General features: G+C 55.9%; 1 protein-coding gene across 1 annotated transcript in view; it reads right to left on the reverse strand.

Annotated features, from left to right (window-relative positions):
* The window catches only part of CCDC33 (coiled-coil domain containing 33), a 37,507-nt gene that overhangs the window by 1,342 nt on the left and 18,401 nt on the right, over positions 1 to 17,764 (reverse strand). The window contains exons 10-20 of the mRNA XM_071755274.1: positions 14,184 to 14,313; positions 13,960 to 14,081; positions 13,608 to 13,679; positions 8,777 to 8,896; positions 2,566 to 2,694; positions 2,342 to 2,448; positions 2,010 to 2,043; positions 843 to 1,038; positions 652 to 740; positions 321 to 452; positions 44 to 116 (exon numbers count right to left, since the gene is read on the reverse strand). Of these exons, the coding sequence (XP_071611375.1) occupies positions 44 to 116; positions 321 to 452; positions 652 to 740; positions 843 to 1,038; positions 2,010 to 2,043; positions 2,342 to 2,448; positions 2,566 to 2,694; positions 8,777 to 8,896; positions 13,608 to 13,679; positions 13,960 to 14,081; positions 14,184 to 14,313 (1,204 nt within the window). The remainder of the gene's footprint in view (positions 1 to 43; positions 117 to 320; positions 453 to 651; positions 741 to 842; positions 1,039 to 2,009; positions 2,044 to 2,341; positions 2,449 to 2,565; positions 2,695 to 8,776; positions 8,897 to 13,607; positions 13,680 to 13,959; positions 14,082 to 14,183; positions 14,314 to 17,764) is intronic.

Consider the following 17,764-nt stretch of genomic DNA (forward strand, 5'->3'; position numbering starts at 1 on the left):
CCCCCCAAAGGTCCTTGTCACTTTTTTTTTTTTTTGCACGCACCCGCTGGCTTCTGTGTGCTCGTGCCCACCCCAGCCAGCTTCTCCTGCAGCACTTGCTCCATCACCTTGATCACCTGTGGGAGAGCAGAGCTGTCCCCATGTCACCAGCTGTCCCCATGTTGTCACCCATGTCACCATGCCTGGCTGGGGTGATCCTCACATCTCCCCAGCCACTGTGACCCTGGCCCCGGGTAGAACCCATGGAGAGCTGGAATGGGCCAGAAGGTCCCAAAGAGCCTTGTGCCTCCCAGGCTGCCACTTGTGTCCCCCTCTCTCACCTCCTCCTGCTGCCGCACCGTCTGCTCCAAGCCCTTTCCCTTGGCCACCTTCTCCAGGCACCTCCTCAGAGCAGCTTGCTGCTGCCTCTGGGATTGCTGAAGCAGCACCAGCTCCTTCTCCCGATCGTTTTTCTGGGTGGCAGGAAGGAGTAAAGCTCCTGGGGGACTCCATGCTGACCCTCAAGTCTTGGGGCATCTCTCGTAGGGCTGGGAGAGCCTCGGGATGGGGGTCCCGGGGGCTCTGGGGAGCCGTGATGGTCTCCCCGCTGCCCTCCGGCTCCTCCACCCCCCTGCCCGGACACCCCCTGCCCACTCCCACCCCCATCCCTACCCGGATCAGCTCGTTCTGCAGTTTCTGGACCTGGTCCTTCAGCCTCCTCATCTCCACCGTGCTAATTGCCAGCTTGTGCTTGAGGGTGGCTGCAAGAGCCCATGCCACATCCTCACCACCGATCCAGGGGACAGCACGGTCCCCACCACTCTGCCCCGGTTTCCACCCTCCTCCCCTTCCCCGTCACGCACCCAGCCTGTCCAGCAGCTCCTCCCTGGTCATGACATCCAGGTCCCCATCAGCCAGCAGCGTCTGTCCCAGCTCCTCCCCCCGGGCGAGGCTGCGCCGCAGGTGCCCGTTCTCCACCTCCAGGCTGGTGACATGCTGCCGCAGGGACAGCAGGTCCCCTGCCATCCGCTTCAGAGCCAGACGGTAGCTGCTCTCCTCCTGACAGCCCAGAGCAGAGCTGCTGACACCCATTTCCCACCCCCACGTCCCCCTTCGTGACCCCACACCAAGAGCTCAGCTGAGGATATTTGTCTTGAAGGTCAGACCCCACCAGGAAGGAGCCAAGAAACATCCCATTTTCTCTCTCTTTCTGAGCTCAGCCATCCTTCTCTTCATCATCCATCCGTCCATCCTGCTCTCCTTCCTTTTCCTTCCTTCCTTCCTTCCTTCCTTCCTTCCTTCCTTCCTTCCTTCCTTCCTTCCTTCCTTCCTTCCTTCCTTCCTTCCTTCCTTCCTTCCTTCCTTCCTTCCTTCCTTCCTTCCTTCCTTCCTTCCTTTCCTTTCCTTTCCTTTCCTTTCCTTTCCTTTCCTTTCCTTTCCTTTCCTTTCCTTTCCTTTCCTTTCCTTTCCTTTCCTTTCCTTTCCTTTCCTTTCCTTTCCTTTCCTTTCCTTTCCTTTCCTTTCCTTTCCCTCCACCTCACCCCTCTCCACTCTGCAGTCCCCCTTCTCCCCTTGCATTTCCCCAGCTCTTCCCACCCCTGTACCCCGGGGGGTACAGGATCTCTCTCACAGACATGGGGGGGGGGTGTCCTGCAGTCCCCCCCCCGAATCCCTCCCTGCCAGGCTTGGCTGTGGGAAGGAGCCTGGCAGTGGGGTCCTTGGGCAGGAGGAGCCCTGAGCCTTCAGCCTCCCCATCCCCCCTCTCCCAGCCTTGGGAATGGCCTTGGAGGGGGGGTCCAGGGCATGGGGAGTGGGGACAGAAGTATCACACTGGGAAAAAGGGGGTTGAGGGGGGACAGGTGATGCCACAGGCCTGGTTCCTTCCTCCCCATCTGCCCTGGAACTGGTCCCTGCCCAAGATAAAGCCACCTCCAAGGGCAGCTTCTGTCCCCAGGGCAGCCTTGGGGACACTGCTGTCCCTTCCACTGGCCCCCACTCACCCCCTCCCTTCCAGTCTGCCCAGCACTCACCTGCTCCTGGGGGGCACCCATGACCTCCTGGGACCTGTGGAGCAGAGAGTGGGGGGGACAGGCAGCCTTGGCCAGCTGCTCCCCATGGAAATGACAGCAAAGCCTTGGCTGAGGAATCCTCCGTTGGAGCTTTACCAGGAAGGGGGGGGTCGGGAGGGGGACAGGAAGGGTTGGAGCCCAGAGGAGCTGGGGTGAAAGTGGACGGTGATGGAGCAGGAGGAGAAGCTGCTGGGTGGGGGGGATGGAGGAAGGTGATAAACCATCCCGAGGAGGATGAGAAGAAGGACCCAAGGAGGAGAAGGGGGAAGGGGGTGGTGCTGCAAACCCCCTACCTCTGCTCTGCCCGCGGCGCTCCGGTTCCCTGCGGGAAGGGCAGTTTTCCAGGCAGGATCCTGGCCAGAGCATCAGCCTCCGGAAGGGACCCATCATCTCGGTGGAGCTGGCATGGAGACACGGGAGCGGTGGGCAAGGCTGAGGAGCAGGCTGGGGAGAGCCCCCCCCATTCCCGAGGGGAGCAGTGAGGTCCCACAGCCCCCCCCATCCCCCCGCTGCTCACAGTGCAGGAGCAGGGCCTGTAGTACAGCCTCAGCCCCGCTCCTGGGGGGCTCCGGGATGCCCCCCCCGGCATCCCCCCTGCCCGCAGGAGCCTCCCTGGGTTCTGCCTGCCCCAAACAAGGCTCCGCAGCTATCCCGGGGGATTTACGGCCATGCGGGAAGGAGGGGGGGGTCGCAAGGGGAAATCAAGATGGGGTGGTTTTTTTTGGTTTGCTCTCCGCTAGCAAAAGGGTTTTGGCAGCGGCGGGGGGGAAGGTCCCGGCGGTGCGGCTGTTGCTACAACACAACCCTGCCCTTTGCAGCTCCGCCCCGTGACAGCCGAAAAACACCCAGGAGGGTGCAGGCTCTGCCCTGCCGGCAGCAGGGACCCCACGGGGGTGACCCGGTGGCAGCCACCGCCGGGTCCCACAGCTTCCAGGTAGCTCTGAGGGTGACAGCATCTCTGCCTGCCCTGTGAGGTTTTTCCAGGCTCTGGGAGGAGGGGATAAACCATTCCCAGCTGTTAGTCCCAGCGCTGACAGGCACCAACCACCCCACTTTGTCCCAGCAGGAGCTGGCGGGGGGGGGGGGACAGAGCTGGAGGGGTTTGAACACATTTTCCCTGAAGATTCCTATCTCCAATACACCAGGAGATGGCTGCTCCTCTCCTTCCCGCAGGGATATGGGATGAAAGGTTGAAAATCCATGTCTGAAATGATGGAAGCTTTGAAACTCCTGCCGCTTGCTAGTTGTTTTTTAATATATTTTTTCCCCCTCATAATTTCCGAGCCTCTGTAGCTTCTCCTGACTTTAAAGCCTTTCATCCACCCCGGCTGGCTGCCTCCCTCCTTCCCATATTTGCTTAAGCTGAGTTCACGGTGTTTTTTTTTTTTTTATTATTATTATTTTAATATTTACTTAACAAAATGCTCTGAGACACTTTGATCCTGGAATCGCTTCATCTCCAGACAGAGCAAAGCAAGCAAAGGAGAGGCTGGCAACAAACCTCCACAGGAGGCAGGTGGGGAGCCAAAATGGCCCAAAATTAGGGGTGTCAGAGGGTGCGGTGTCAACGTAGCAAGGCCTGGCTGGGGAGGGGAGGGCTGAGGATGGGCCAACTCGCTTCACTTGTGGGGTGGCAGGGAGGCATTGGAGCCCCAGCCTCTTCTGCAGCACAATCTCCCTCCAGCCTGACAAATAACACGTCCCTGGATGAGTATTAAACCCAATTCCTTAATTGTTCTGATGATGGGATAAGCTCGGATTTACATATCTGAGGGGGAAAAAAAAATGCTGCAGCAGCTTAGGAAGATCAGAGGGGGGAAAAAAAAAATCCCATTTTCCCCTCTTTTCTGTACCAGAAGCTCATTAAACCATCAGGAGATAATAAAGACTTCATTTGCTTTGCCCAGTGTCCTCATAAACCTTCCCCAGCCCCTTGGGACATAGGGACAGGCAAGGGGAGGGAGGGGAGGGGGGTGTTTGAATATCAGGTGCCTGGGACCTGCTGGCACCCAAACCCATCCTTAGGATGGTGGAAGGGTGGATCTGAGGGGACAACTGTTGGGTATTTTTTTTATTTTTTGTTTGTTTGTTTTCCCCTTCTACCTCCAAACCCACAGCCCCCGGGGGGGATTTGTAGATCCTGCTGGGAAAACAGAGAGATTTTCAGCACCTTGGCAGGATGCAGCAGAAAGGCAGCAAATAATCCGGTTTTATCTGATTGAACCAAGGCTGAACTCCCTCCCCATGCACCCTGGGCTGGGGTTGGGGGGGTGTCTGAGGGGGTATATTAGCCATCACATTACAATTCAATTTAAGAGTTAATTGGATTGCATTGAAAAACGCTTAATGGGAGCCGATTTGACCTAATGGAGACCCCACATCTCCCACTCCTTTCCCCTCCAGGAGGCTGGGGTTAGGAGGGGGGGATCACCATTCCCAGGCCAGCTGCTGGCTGCTGATAGCGTGGGGAGCAAGGACATAAAAGCCTCTGGATGACACCAGGTAACTCGGGGAGGTGTAAAGACATCCCCTCCCTGGACTCCCCACCCCCTTGCCTGCTTCTTACAGATAAGGCTTAAGAAAGCCACTGGTGGGGCCTGTGATTCCTCTGCGAGTCGCTGGTGGTTTATTTTGCTCAAAGGAAAAAGAAGAAAAGCAAAGGAAAAAAAAAAAAAAAAATCAAAAAGAAAATTGGCAGGGAAGAAGCGGGATGACTTTCCAGGAGCAAACTCTGGCTGACTCAGCTCCTGAAAACCAGTTTTTCTTTCCTCCCTCTGCACAGAGCTGCTTTGGGGAGGGATGGGGACAGCTGGGGTGATATCCCCAAGGGATGGTGACCAGGAGAAGATTGGGCTTCCCAGTTCAGGTCTCTCCTCCTCCCAGCAGCTTTGCAGTGTTCACCCATGCTCATTCCTGACCACAAACTGGCCTGACCAACCTGAAAAAGACAACCCCTCCCTTAAATCAAATAAAAAAGAGGGAGACAGGCTACAGCTGTTACCCTGCCTTCCCAATGGGTCTTTGCACCCTGCCTTTTCTCTTCTGAGAAAACATTCACTTCTGCTTTAAGATAAACAGGTTCCTAGTAGCTGGGGATATGAAGAAAAGGAGAAATATCACCAAAGCCCCCCAGTACCACTGGGAGACTTGGCAGGACATGCCAGCTCAGTTTTCCCAAGCATCCCTCTGAAAATCTGTGCGTGGGACCTGAGTTAAACACCCTCCCTTAGCCACCATGCCCCGTTGCCCTCAGCACCCACCACCCTGAGCCAGAGAGCCCCAGCCTTAATTAATTAGGATCAGGAGAGGCTGATTGGCCTCGAAATGAATCACAGTCACAGAATTACTGAGGCTGGAAAAGGCCTCTGAGATCAAGACCTAACCCCACCACATCGGACAGCCCATGGCACTCAGTGCCACCTCAGCCTTTCCTGAAACACCTGGAGGGATGGGGACTCCACCACTTCCATCCCAGTGCCTGAGCATCTTCTCCATGAGGAAAAGCTTCCTGAAATCCAACCTAAATCTCCCCTGGGGCAGCTTCAGGCCATGCCCTCTCCTCCTGTCATCCCTTGCCTGGGAGAAGAGCCTGACCCCAACCCCCACCTGACTACAACCTCCCTCATGAAGATTCCTGAGCCCTTCTGGGATGTGTTCACTGAGGGTTCAGCAGTGCCACCAGGGCTGGGTTGGAGCAGAACACACATCCATGTCCTGGTGCGACCCAGGGAGGGGGGGGGCACATCAAGGGACATCAAGGAACCCACCCTCTCCTAGGGCAGTATGCTGGGCATAAACATCACCTGGGCTCACATTAGCTGCTTTCTGTGCCCCTTGTTAATTGGCTTAATTCAATTAACCTGGGGAATTCTAGCAGGGGAAACCTGCCCTTACCCTCCGAGCCGTACCTGTGGGTGCTCAGGCACCCATGGGTGGTCGGCCCTCTGGTAAACATTCCCAGCCCCGGGAAGAGGACCCTGGCTACAAACCCACCCTTACCCCTGGATGTTGGCTGGGGAGATCAGCTTCCAAAGCAAATTTAGGAGCAATGTGGGGCTGACGCTAGATGGGGCTGGAGCCCCGCACGGGGCCGGCGGCGGCGGGGGGGTGTGCGGGGGAAGCCCGACCGCAGCCTCCCGGCCCTGGCCCGGCCTTCCAGCATCCTCAGCCCGGGGGTTCCTTCGTCCCCTGCAGCACCTTCTCCCCTCGCAGCACCCTCACCTGTCACAGCATCCTCTGTCCTTGCAGCACCCTCTCCCCGTGCAACATCATCACCTCCTGCAGCACCCTCTTCTCCTTGCACCATTCTTTTCCCCCTCGGCACCTCCACGCTTTGCAGCACCCTTGGCCCTTGTAGCATCTTCACTCGTTGCAATATTTGTTACCTTTTGCGTCCCCTCTCCCCTCGCAGCTCCCTCTGCTTTTGCATCCCCCTCACCCCTTGCAGCACCCTCACCCCTCGCACCCTTCTAAAGGGGTCCTGATGCTGCTGGCAAGCAAGAAACATCTCTCCCACCCCTCCTACCTGTGCTACCAGCCCCTGCTGGGGTTTGGGGGGACAGGCTGCACATCTGGGCTCCTGCAGAGCCGCGGGGATACGTGCAGTTCTGGGAACAAAATCCCAGCAGGAAACCCAAGATATTTACTTGTCCCAGCCCCACAGAGGCCTTCGGTTTGTAAAAACCCCCTCCCCTCATTCCGTGTGTGAGTCAGGGGAATAGGGGTAATGGGAGAGGGGAAAGAAAGGCTTGAAGAAGAAGCAGCAAATGTTTGAAGAGGCTGGAGAAAACGCCCTTCTAATCGTTAAGTGCTGCTTGTAAATTATTCATCGTCTAGTAAGAGAGGCGCAAATCCATTCAGGGAGAGGGCAGAAGGACAAGAAAACATCCCTGGGCTGATCCCAGCACAGGAAAATACGCTCGGGTTGAGCTCAGAGTAAACCTCAGCCTCAGGCTGGGGAAGCTCATCCAGCAGGAACCAGCCCCAAACCTTGCTGAACCCAAGCCCGGGGTTTCATATCCCAGCACAAACCCACAGAAGGTTTTCTGCTTCCGCGGGACCAGGGCACGGCAGGGTTATCCCATCTCTGGTAACATTCCCCACCACCACTTCGTTTTCCTTGTGTCGTGCCCCCCACCCCTGGTTTTTAATGAAGGCATTAACGAGCAGATCTGGAGCGGGACCTCCAAAGCCGCAGGGCAGGGATGGGGATCCGGGTTTGATCAGCGGGAGTGGAGCGGGAAGAAGTGACAGGGCTGTGATCAGGCAAGTGTCTCCCCCCCCAGCCCTGCCAACCCCTCCCAGCCCCTCCTGTCATGTCCCGGCTCCCTCCCGCACACACACTCCATTAGGAGGGTGTCAGCCCTGATTCCTGGGGCTGTCAGGAGATGGGCTTTCCAAGGCTTCCCAAGCAAATCCCCCGCCATGCAATGCAAGCCGAGTGAAAATAATTTGTGCTTTAGGGGAAAAAAGCCCACAAAAAAACAATGGGCTGGCTAAGGTTGGGGAGGGGGAAGTAATCTGACCAGCAACCCTTTCTAGTGTTTCTAACCAGCAAAAGGGCAGGGCTGGGTGTGCCCAGGGCTTCTGCAATCCTTTTTTCATCCTCTCATTGCTCCACTCACGCTTTCAAATGGGATGCTGGCAGCATCCTTGAAACCACTTCCCACCCTCCCTCTCTCCATGGCTGCAGGGATGCTCCGAGAGGATGCAGCGAGCTGGGTGTGAGGATGCTCGGAGCATAAGCACAAGCAAGAGGGCTGCAGATGGATTGCAGGGATACCAGGGCCAGATCCTCCACAGATTTGAAGGGTGTTGAGGCTGCTCTAGAGCACCTGGCCCCACCGATTTGGCATCTTGTGGTCTCATTGCATTCAAGCTGTGCTTTGGTACCTGCCCCATTACAGGTTTCTATTAGGGCGGGCATAAAGCAGGCATTACAGAAAGGGGAGCAATAAAGCTCAGTGGATTGGAGGAATTAAAACAGCTGGAGGAAAAAAAGAATTGCTTTTCTGTATTTTTATGGTTTGGGTTTTTTTTTATTTTATTGCTAATTTCCTTCCTACTTTGCAGCCTGAACTGCAGGGAAAGGAACTGGGTCGAACGTGGGGTTTGGGTACGGAAATAATCGGGCTATTGGGCAGCACAAAACCTCTCCACCTCTCCCCTCCCAGCTATTTAATAAGAATTGAGGTTTAACGACCTGTTATTTTTAAAGCCAGATGGCTTAAAGTACAGGAAGATATTAGGACTGCGAGGGCTGGGTTTGAATTCATCCAAGGGCTCCATTTATCAGTACAAAGAGCTGGAGGAGGAGAGCAGCTGCCTTTTTTTTTTTTTTTTTTTTTTTGTTCCTAGAGCCGAAAGGTGTGAGCTGGAGGTGCCTGGGGTCTCCAGCATAATGCAGTGGTAATAGGAGAGAATTTGGGATTGCTAAATGGATTTGGGACTGAGCGATCAGATCCAAACCGGGGCATTCAGGCAGCTCCGGTGAGCTTCCAGCCAGGTGAGAGGAAAACAGGGGACCAGGGGCTTGGGCACTGCTGGAAAGGTTCCTCCATGGGCACAACACAAGTATGACCAGGATCCACCCCTCCCAGCAGTTCATACAGTGGAAGAGAGGTTAAAACTGGGGACTGATGCCAGTTTTTCACCATCAGAAGGTGGGGTGCAGCCTTTGTGCCTGCTGGCAGGGTGATGCTGGGGGTGGCATCACCCTGGGTTCTTACCTGGTGGTAAAAGGGGTGCCTGGGGGCTGCCTGCAGTTCCTCACCCCCTTGGAGCACGGCGAGGGGGGACGGGCTGGGGAGGTCATCACTGCTGCAGCAGGACAGGGACATCACTGGGCTCTGGGGAAGGAGAGGGAAGAGGCTGCAGGAGGAGGGACGGGTGCAGTGAGAGGGGCAGCTCCCGGCAATGAGGAGACCCCCAGACTGAGCTGTCCCCACTGCATGTCTCCCATGTCCTCTTCCATGTCCCTCCTGTGACACCAGGACCTGCATGATGGGGAAAAGTGGTGAGCTGGCCACACTCGGCAAAGGGCAGAGAGGGGATCCCTGGGGTGAGAGCACACAACAGGGTCAGGAGATGTCAGACAGTCCTTCCCACTGAAGCTTGTGTTGGCAGCAAGAGCTGGTCCGTGCCCAGCCCCTGGAGAGCAGGAGGTGAGTACCTGGGTCCTACAGATACAAAGGGATGTTCAAAGCCACTTCAGCTGCTCCCAGCTTTGGTGCCTGCTCGGCTGGGCACCTCCAGTCTACGGAAAGCCGTGCCAGACCCTCTGCTAGACTCTGCTGGCAGCAGTAATGTGATTTCCTGCCCCTCATTTCCCGCGCCCGGCTCCGCACACCGCGCTCCCCCGCTGCCAGCCTGGCTTTTATAGACTCCCTCTAATCTGGTTAGAGAGGGAAGTCGGAGCTAATGGGATAATGGATGGAGTCCACGCTCTCCTGGCCACTGCCTGCCGTGGCAGGGTCACGGGCAGGGACCCCCACCCTACCCAGGCCACCGCGGGGGAGCTCGGGGGCAGAGCTAAGGGAAGGGGGGATCCCTGGGATCCCCGTGTCAAGGCACAGCACCCCGGCACCCCCAGTTCCACCCGCTGCTAGATGCTGTTTGCTCTTCACCAGCTGAGCAACCGAGCTGGGCACCCTTCCCGAATTGATCGTGGGTGCCAGCAGCGGTGAAATGGCCCTCGGGGATGCCACCGCGTGTCCGTGTCTCGCCCGGCCTCGTTAATGCCGCTAATGAGAGCAGCCAGAAGCCTCCAAGAGGTGTCCGGAGGCGTCCCCGTGCCCTTCCCCATCCCTGCCTCATTAACACCATCAGCATCAGCCTCCCTTGGGCCGTCGCCTTTCATTCCGCCGCCGGCCCCGACCTCGCCCGAGAGCTCCTCCAGCATCAAAGCGGGGTGAGGACCACCCCCCCCCACATCTCCCCCTCCCCCGGGGAACAGCATCATGCAAAATGCAACAGTTTAGGCTTCTCCTGCAATTACTGCGTCCAGCTGCTGCCCCAGCCCCGCAGCCGTGGCCAGCCCGGCCCCACGCCTTTGCCCACCCGAGAGCTCTTGTTCGTCGGGGCCGTTCGTGCTCTTAATTCAATTAGCGCTGCCCTGAACGATCCCCTGGGATTGTGGGGGTGGAAACCCAACAAATTCAACTCAACAAAGACATCCCTCGCTATTATTTTGGTGGTGTTCCTGGCTGGCTCTGCTCCCAACGATGCTGAAATGCCTCCCACAACCCGCCGGGAGATAAGATGGGTTTGATGGACAAGTGTCAATCATCAAGAGCTGGGCTGCCAGCAGTTTGGGCTGTGGGTTCATGGTTCCCCCAGAGAAGACACTCGGTAGAGAAGGGTGATGCTGCTGCCCCGAAACAACCCTCTGGGGGTAAAACCCCAATTTTGATGCTCGTGGAGGACAACCCCACCCAGGCAGGCTGAAATAATGAGGACCATGGCAATCTTCTTCCCCAGCCATGTGTAAATCCAGCATTTTTTGCCAGCTTTCATTGCCGGGCTGGCACGGTGACAATCGACAGCACTGTGACAATTTACGCCAGGCACGGATCTGCTTCTGCCTTTAAATGGCAGCAATTACATAAATTAGGGCTGTTTAAGCAACGATAGAGCCAGCCTGTTGATTTTTTTTTCGTTCTTTTTTTTTTTTTTTCTTTTCTTTTTTTTTTCCTTTTTTCTTTTTTCTTCTCTTTTTTCTTCTTCTCTGTTTTCTTTTTTCTTTTTTCCTTTTTTTTCTTTTTCCCTTTTTTTTTTTTTTTTTTTTCTTTCTTTTTTTTTTTTTCCCCCACAGGCTGGCACCGTGTGCCAGAGCTTCCCCGGTTCCCACCTCAGGTGACATGACCCAGGGCGCTCAGGAAAGTGGGCAACAGAGCCTTGAAATGACCTCAGAATGTCCCAAGGGCTGAGCAAGGGAAGGGCGTGCCAAAACGAAGCCTAAAAAGGTTCTTAAAGGGGGGAAGATGAACAAATCCCTTAGGAATCAATACGCCTCCGGGCTGCGCTCTCCAGCCCTTGGATGGGGCTCAGCACATCCCGCCGCTCATGGATTGACCTCTGGCTATTATCAAACTCCCCTTTTCCTGAGCAAGACGCTAAATTTGGGGTGGAAATAAAGAAAAGGAAGGAATAGCTGGATCTATCCTGAGCTCCCAGCCCCTCCGGAGGTGGGCGGAGGAGGCAGCAGGTTTTCCCGCAGCACTTTTCCAGAGACAGCCGATAATTTGCAGCGTTTTGCTGAAGACTTTGATTTCTTTGTCTCCCTGAAACGATCAAAGGCTTTTTGTTCTCTTGTGGGCTCCAAGGCGAGAGCGCAGGGGAATGAAGGCAGCGGGGGGTGCCAGGGGTCTGGGTGCCTTTACCAGGGGGCTGCAACCCAGTGCTGCCCTTTTGGATCTTCCTCTGGGATAACACGACTCCCCTTTGCTCATCCCTGATGCCAAAACTCTTGGCTTTTCTTAAAGCAGCTGGTCCAAACCCTTTCCCTCTGGCAGTTCCAGGTTTTGAGACCCCCGCCAAGCTACTGGGGGGATGAGTCTTATTTATGGAGAGCCTCTTATCCCTATAGGGATGGTGGCCCAGGCTTTATTTAGCTGCTGTTTGTTATAAAAAGCCCAGTCAGGTTAGGTTATGCATTCCCAGCTCTCTACATTAAAATATATATATATATATATCCAGAAGAGGCAGGGATGCACAGGGATGAGTGGGGGTGCTGGGGCTCCTTGCAGCCCAGGGACAACCTTTGGCTCATCCCTGGTGCCAAAACTCTTGGCTTTTCTTAAAGCAGCTGGTCCAAACCCTTTCCCTCTGGCAGTTACAGGTTTTGAGACCCCCACTGAGCTACTGGGGGGATGAGTCTTATTTATGGAGAGCCCCTTATCCCTAGAAAACTCTGGCACTGAGCTCATTTTCCTGGCATGAAAAGTCGATGTGACCAGCCAAAGCCAAGCTTTGGAGCAGCCAGACCCCTGGTAGAAGTCAGAGAAATCCCCTCAGAGGCCAGAGAGCAGCTGGGATTTACACCTAGCTCAAAGTGCACCAGGGAGTACAGGTGGCCCAGGCTTTATTTAGCTGCTGTTTGTTATAAAAAGCCCAAGCAAGTTAGTTTATGCATTCCCAGCTCTCTACATTTAAAAAAAAAATAATATATATATGTATATATATATCCAGAACAGGCAGGGATGCCCAGGGGTGGGTGGGGGTGCTGGGGCTCCTTGCAGCCCAGGGACAACCCTGGTATGAAGCCTGCCTTGCTGGGTCAGTACAGGTCCTGTCTTGACTGTCTTTGCCTCTTGGTCCCCATTTGGCCCCTTCTTGCTGTGCCACAGCTGAGCTCAGCACTAATCCATGTGCTGAGGACTTGAAAATCCAACCTTTGGGCACCTCTGGGAGGCTGGGGCTGCACAAAGCTGGAGAGGACACCCCTGCTTTATCTTTTTGGGGTTCTGGGCATAACAGGAAGAATCTTCCTCAGAAAATCCTGACCTCCAGGTAAGAAAAAAGGGCCTGGGCAAAGCCAGGAGGAGCCAAACCTGCCCAGCAGCAGCTCACTCATTGGTTTGCATAGCTCTGGGTCTGGCTGCTGCCAGATGAATTAACCAGACATGGAGCCCAAGGCTGGCTCTGGCTCTCCTGCTTTTTTTTTCTTTTTCCACTCCCAGCTCCTACATATATTAAGGCAGGCAAGGCTGGAGGGGGGGAAAGGGAGAGGCTGGGGAAGAGGAGGAAAAAAAAAAAAAAGTAAAAAAAATCACAGCTCCCAGATCAAAACAATAATCAGCTAAATGAATTCCACAGCATTTTCCCGCATGACTGCGAGTGATAATTTAGTGCAGCAGCCAGCTGGAAGCAAAAGGATTAATTCTGCACTTAGTGACACCCATGTGAATAATTCATCACACGCAGACCCCTTTTTGCTGACCCCCCTGGGCAATCACTCCAAAGCCCCTCACCAGCCGGTCCCGGCATCCACCAGGGGGGGGTGGGGGGGATGCAGTTGCCAGCTCAGCATCCAGACCTCTCCCAAATTCACTTTATGGAGAGGGTTGGGTTTGTGGTTTTTTTGCAGATAGAAGCAGAGGTCACAGTAATTTGATCAATCCAGCTCGTGGCTGCATCCTGAGCAATCCCAGAGCCAGGGGCTAGCGGGGTTCCAGCCCAGTTCCTTCCTTGCTGTGACATCCCCAAGGACCATGAATACTGAAGGATGAAGACAGCTGGACATTTGTCACCGTGGTTAACCAGCCTGGCTCTTCTCTGCATGGAGACACCAAACAGCCTGTTCTAAACCCCCTGCTCCAGCTGGGATTTCCCTGGGGATAGGAGCACGTGTGAAAGCCCTGGGAAAGCGATGGATACAGGAGGATGGGAATTACGCTGTGCTCCAGAGCCTTGGCAGCAGGCACAAGGGCTAAAATCTGGATCCAGCCCAGCTGGTCCCTGCCTGAGAGCTCTGGAGAGAGGGTGGCAGCCCCAGAGAGCCATCTCCTGCCTTGTCCCCATCCCTCGTGTCCTCAGGTGTCACCTTCCCCAGTCTCTCACCTCTGATGGAAGGAGCTGCAGGCAGAGCCCCACGGTTGGCGTGGCCCCAGATGTTGTTTTCAGGTGGGTGCCCTGGAGAGGCAGAGGAAAGATCACATCCTGCACTGGTCCTGGGCTTTCCTCCAGGGCTCCTGGGGGGCTTTGGCGTCACCCAGATGCCACAAAGGGACCCAGAGCTGGTATGGAACAGGGACCCTGGCTTCCTGAGGGATGCTCAGGAGCTTCGCACAGGTGGAGATCCCAGCAACTATAGGAACCACCTTCTATATGGATCATCTGCTATAGGCATCACCCCCTGTAGGTGCCAGGAGGGTGTCAGTGTCCCCTGTGTCCCCCACAGCCCCTGTCTCACCTGCACAGCCAGGTCATCCACCCGTATCCCACCGCTCCGTGTTGCCAGCTCCCGGTAAGTGCGGCTGGTGAGGGGCAGCACTGAGTATCCCGTGGGAATGAGGGAGCCTGGGACATCCCACACTGGGAAAGGGACAAGAGGCTGGGGACACAGCAGCCCAGGACCTGTTCCCAGACAAACGGGGGGGTGAGGGAGAGCACCCTTCATGGGGTCCCTGGACTCACGGGCTTTGGCTGGATAATACTCGATCAGCAGGGCAGTGTCCTGGGAGAAGATGGTGGCCAAGTCTTGGCCTTGGAAGAGGAAGGAAGTGTTCCAGTTTGGCTGCTCTGGGGGCCCAGCTGGTCGGGAAATCTTAGGAGACAAGAAAATTATCCTTCAGATACCTTCTTTCTCTCAAGACAAAGAAGGGAGAGGGAGAGGAAAGGTGGGAGTAAAGAAAAGCTCAACCCATACGGCTGCATCCCCCATATCCCAGTTACTTGAACTGGTTTTCACTGGGGTCTTTGAGCTTGGCTGCTCCTCTCCACCTCATCCCTGTCAGCACCTTCCCCTTCTGGGAGTCAGAAGAGGAACATAACCCACAGATGAACCACCCCATGCTTCAAAACCTGTTGGGAAGTGCTGGGCAGATGAGCTGTGCTGCCTTCCAGGGTGGGTACCCCCCCCTGTGCAGGCTTTGGCAGGCTTTGGCAGGCCATCTATCACCCTAAAACCCATCCCGAGGTGCCAGCTCTGGCTTGCCTGACAGATATTCAACACGTTTATCCCCAGAGGTGTGAGCTGTCATTGGGAATGGCATCGGTTCCTCTCTTCCCCTCCCTTTGCCTCCAGAAAGCCCCAGCAGCTCTCCAAAGCTCAGCCTGCACACCGCCTGCCCAGCTCCCAGGAATTCTTGACAGCAGCTCCTTTTCCAGCCTGTTCCTTGCCCAGCTTGGCCCAGTGGGACCAGATGCTCCGTGGCTTTTCTGCATCAGCACATTTCTGCTCAGCGGTGGTGGAGGGAGGAGGATTCTCCCCCTGCACCCCTTTGGGGATGCTAATGGACACCAGGCACCTCCGGGAGCCCCACTGGTGCATTACCCAGCCCTGAGGCTGTTACTGGGGTGAGTGAGGGGTTGGGATGTTCTGGAAAACTGGGATGCTCCAGAGACCTCCCTGCCGGGCTGCACCAGGCAGCGCTGGCTCAGCACTGGGCTGGATCTCTCAGCTGGGAACTTGCCAGGGGCTCCCCAGCATCAGCTGGGATTTTTAGGTGGGATACAGCTTGCATGGACTGCAGGGAGCACAGTCTGTGCTGGTGAGTCCTTGGGGAAAAGCTGCACAGAGCAGAGCAGCTCCAAGCACCCAGCTCCAGCTCAGCACCCTCCAGCCACTCTTCTTCTTTTCCCAGTGCTCACTGCCTTCATCCCAGCCCACGGGGCTGCTTCATCAGCCTTGGAACGTCTAAATTTGGGGAGAAAAATCTCCTAAACTCCACCAAAATCCACCTCCAGTTACTTTTCTTGGCATCAACCTGAGCAAGGAGCTGCAAGATGTTGCAGTTTGAGGCACAGCGGGGGAGAAACCCGGGAGCATATTGTTAATTTGACCCCAATTGTTGGAGGTCCTGAGCCCATGTGGCTCCTCTCATTGGGCCAGGGATGGGATGTGACGCTCCTGACTTCCAACGTGCTCCATGTAGGGATCTGGGGGGAGGGAATGGGGGATGCTGGGGCCAGGCTGTCTCCCCACAGCTAGGTGGGACAGATGAATGCTCCATGCCAGGGTGTCAGAGCCACTGAGCTGATTTGGGCAGACACCTTGGCACAGCAACTGCCTCTGCCAAGGGCCACCTGGAGGAACCCAACAGAGGGGTTGGGGAGGAGAAGGAGGAAGGGGAGCCCTTCATCCTCCTTTGCTCGTTTCCTGGGGGCTGGTTCAAAGGCAGCCTTGTTGGCACAAGCAGAGGTGGAGGTGGCCAAGCTCCCGGCATCTCTCCTGGGTCCCAAGGGTTGGGGCCATTCCCTGGCCTTCAGGGCTGGCTGGCTGGAGGCTGCAGAGCCCAGAACAGAGCAAGAAGCTCCGGATAAGGGGATTAAGCTGGAAGATCCCCAAGGTAAAATCCCTGAAGGGAGATTTAACTTAGATGGGACCAACCCCAGGATGGCTTGAGCTTGGTGCTGGGAGGGCAGACACGGGGTGGCACGGGGTGACTTTCTGTAGGAGGCACAGCCTCCTACCATTCCCAAACCCTACAGGTTTGCCATTGCCACCAGCGTGTCCAAACCCATCCGTTTTGCTGAGGAAGGGACTGCTGGCCTCAGGGAGAGCACCCAAAAAGAACACCCAAGGAGACCACCCAAGAGAAGCATCCAATGAGAGCACCCACGGCTCTGTGCAGCTCTCAGCTGACTCGTGACCAGCTCTCCAGGCAGGGAAGGGTTAACCAGCCAGGAACCCGAGACCCCCTCAGTGAGAAGGGTTTGGGTGCTGCCCTGCTGAAGGTGAACCCAAGCATCATTGTCTGCAGACACTGATGGGACCCGACAGGCGAGAGGACACGTGGGGCTGGCAGCATTATGGGATGTGATTGGGAGCCCACTCAGGGAAAGCCATTAACCTCTGGAACCAGAGCAGCAGAACTCCCTCCTCCTCCTCCTGCCAGCCTTCCCCTAACCTTCCCTCCCAGGCACTGATGAGCGGTCAGAGTTCATCCTTCCTGGGAACGAGAACGTGGGGGAAACTGAGGCAGCAGAGAGCAGAGGAGCCCCCATCCATGCATCCTCTGTTGTGTACAGGGACACAGAGCCAGGATGGGCATGGAGGGGAGGAGGAGGAGGAGGAGGGGGCAGCATGCTGGCAGCCAGATGGCCGGGTTTAATCATTCATCCTCCCATCCTGGGCTCCTCCAGCTCCACGTAGGAAAGACAAGGTGGGGGCAAACACCCTGGGATCGCTTTCCTCATCCCCCCTTCCAAGCTGGAGGGGCAACCCCCACCCTAATAGACACCCCAACCCTCTCCTGGGTGCAGCCCCAAAGCAGAGGGTCCCTCTCTTGCAAAGGGAGGAGAAAGAGGGGGGATGAACCAACAATTATTGTGCTGAGTGAACACACTGGTGATTTTTATGCTAATTCACCGCCCCGTGGGCGACTTGGTATTTGGTCGAGCTCCTCTATGTAATATTTTATTTATAGGCTCCCCAACCATGTTGATCCAGGGTGTTACACTCCCAGACGATAAAAATTCCATGCCCAGGGATGGGAGAGATGGAGACAGAGGAACACGTGTTCCCTGGGTGCTCCCTGCCAGGGTGTGCTGGGGACCAGCTGGATCCATCATTTCAGGCCAGCTGGGCACCTGCCCTGGCCACAGTTTGGGCTGGCACTTTTGGGAGCCAAAGGGATGGAGCAGGTCTGGCTTTGGGGGGGATCATCCAATATTCTTCCACTCCCCCTGCCTTTCCCTCCCTGCTAATTTTTGGCAGGGCTGGGGAACAAAAAGGGGGGAGCTCCTCCTGCTTGCCCGTGAGGCTGCGTGCCGAAAGCGTATGTTTCCATGGCAACAGCTATTTTTGAAGATGTGCATCTTTGCTGGCTTGCCCGGTGGCACTTGAGGCCCGGGGAGCAGAAGGTCTCTGCCTTGGAGAGGAGGCACTAGAGCCAGAGGGAGGGGGGAAAAAATGAAGGATAAAGGCAGAAAGGGGGATCTTCCCCCGTGGGTTTCTGCAGCCCCGGGGATCTTTGAGGCTCAAAGCATCGCTACAACTTTTCCCTGCACAGGGATCCCGGTGGGATGGGTCTGTCTCCACGAAGGTGTTTGTT

The sequence above is a fragment of the Heliangelus exortis genome, chromosome 11 (assembly GCF_036169615.1).
Source record: "Heliangelus exortis chromosome 11, bHelExo1.hap1, whole genome shotgun sequence".
NCBI classification, from domain to species: domain Eukaryota; kingdom Metazoa; phylum Chordata; class Aves; order Apodiformes; family Trochilidae; genus Heliangelus; species Heliangelus exortis.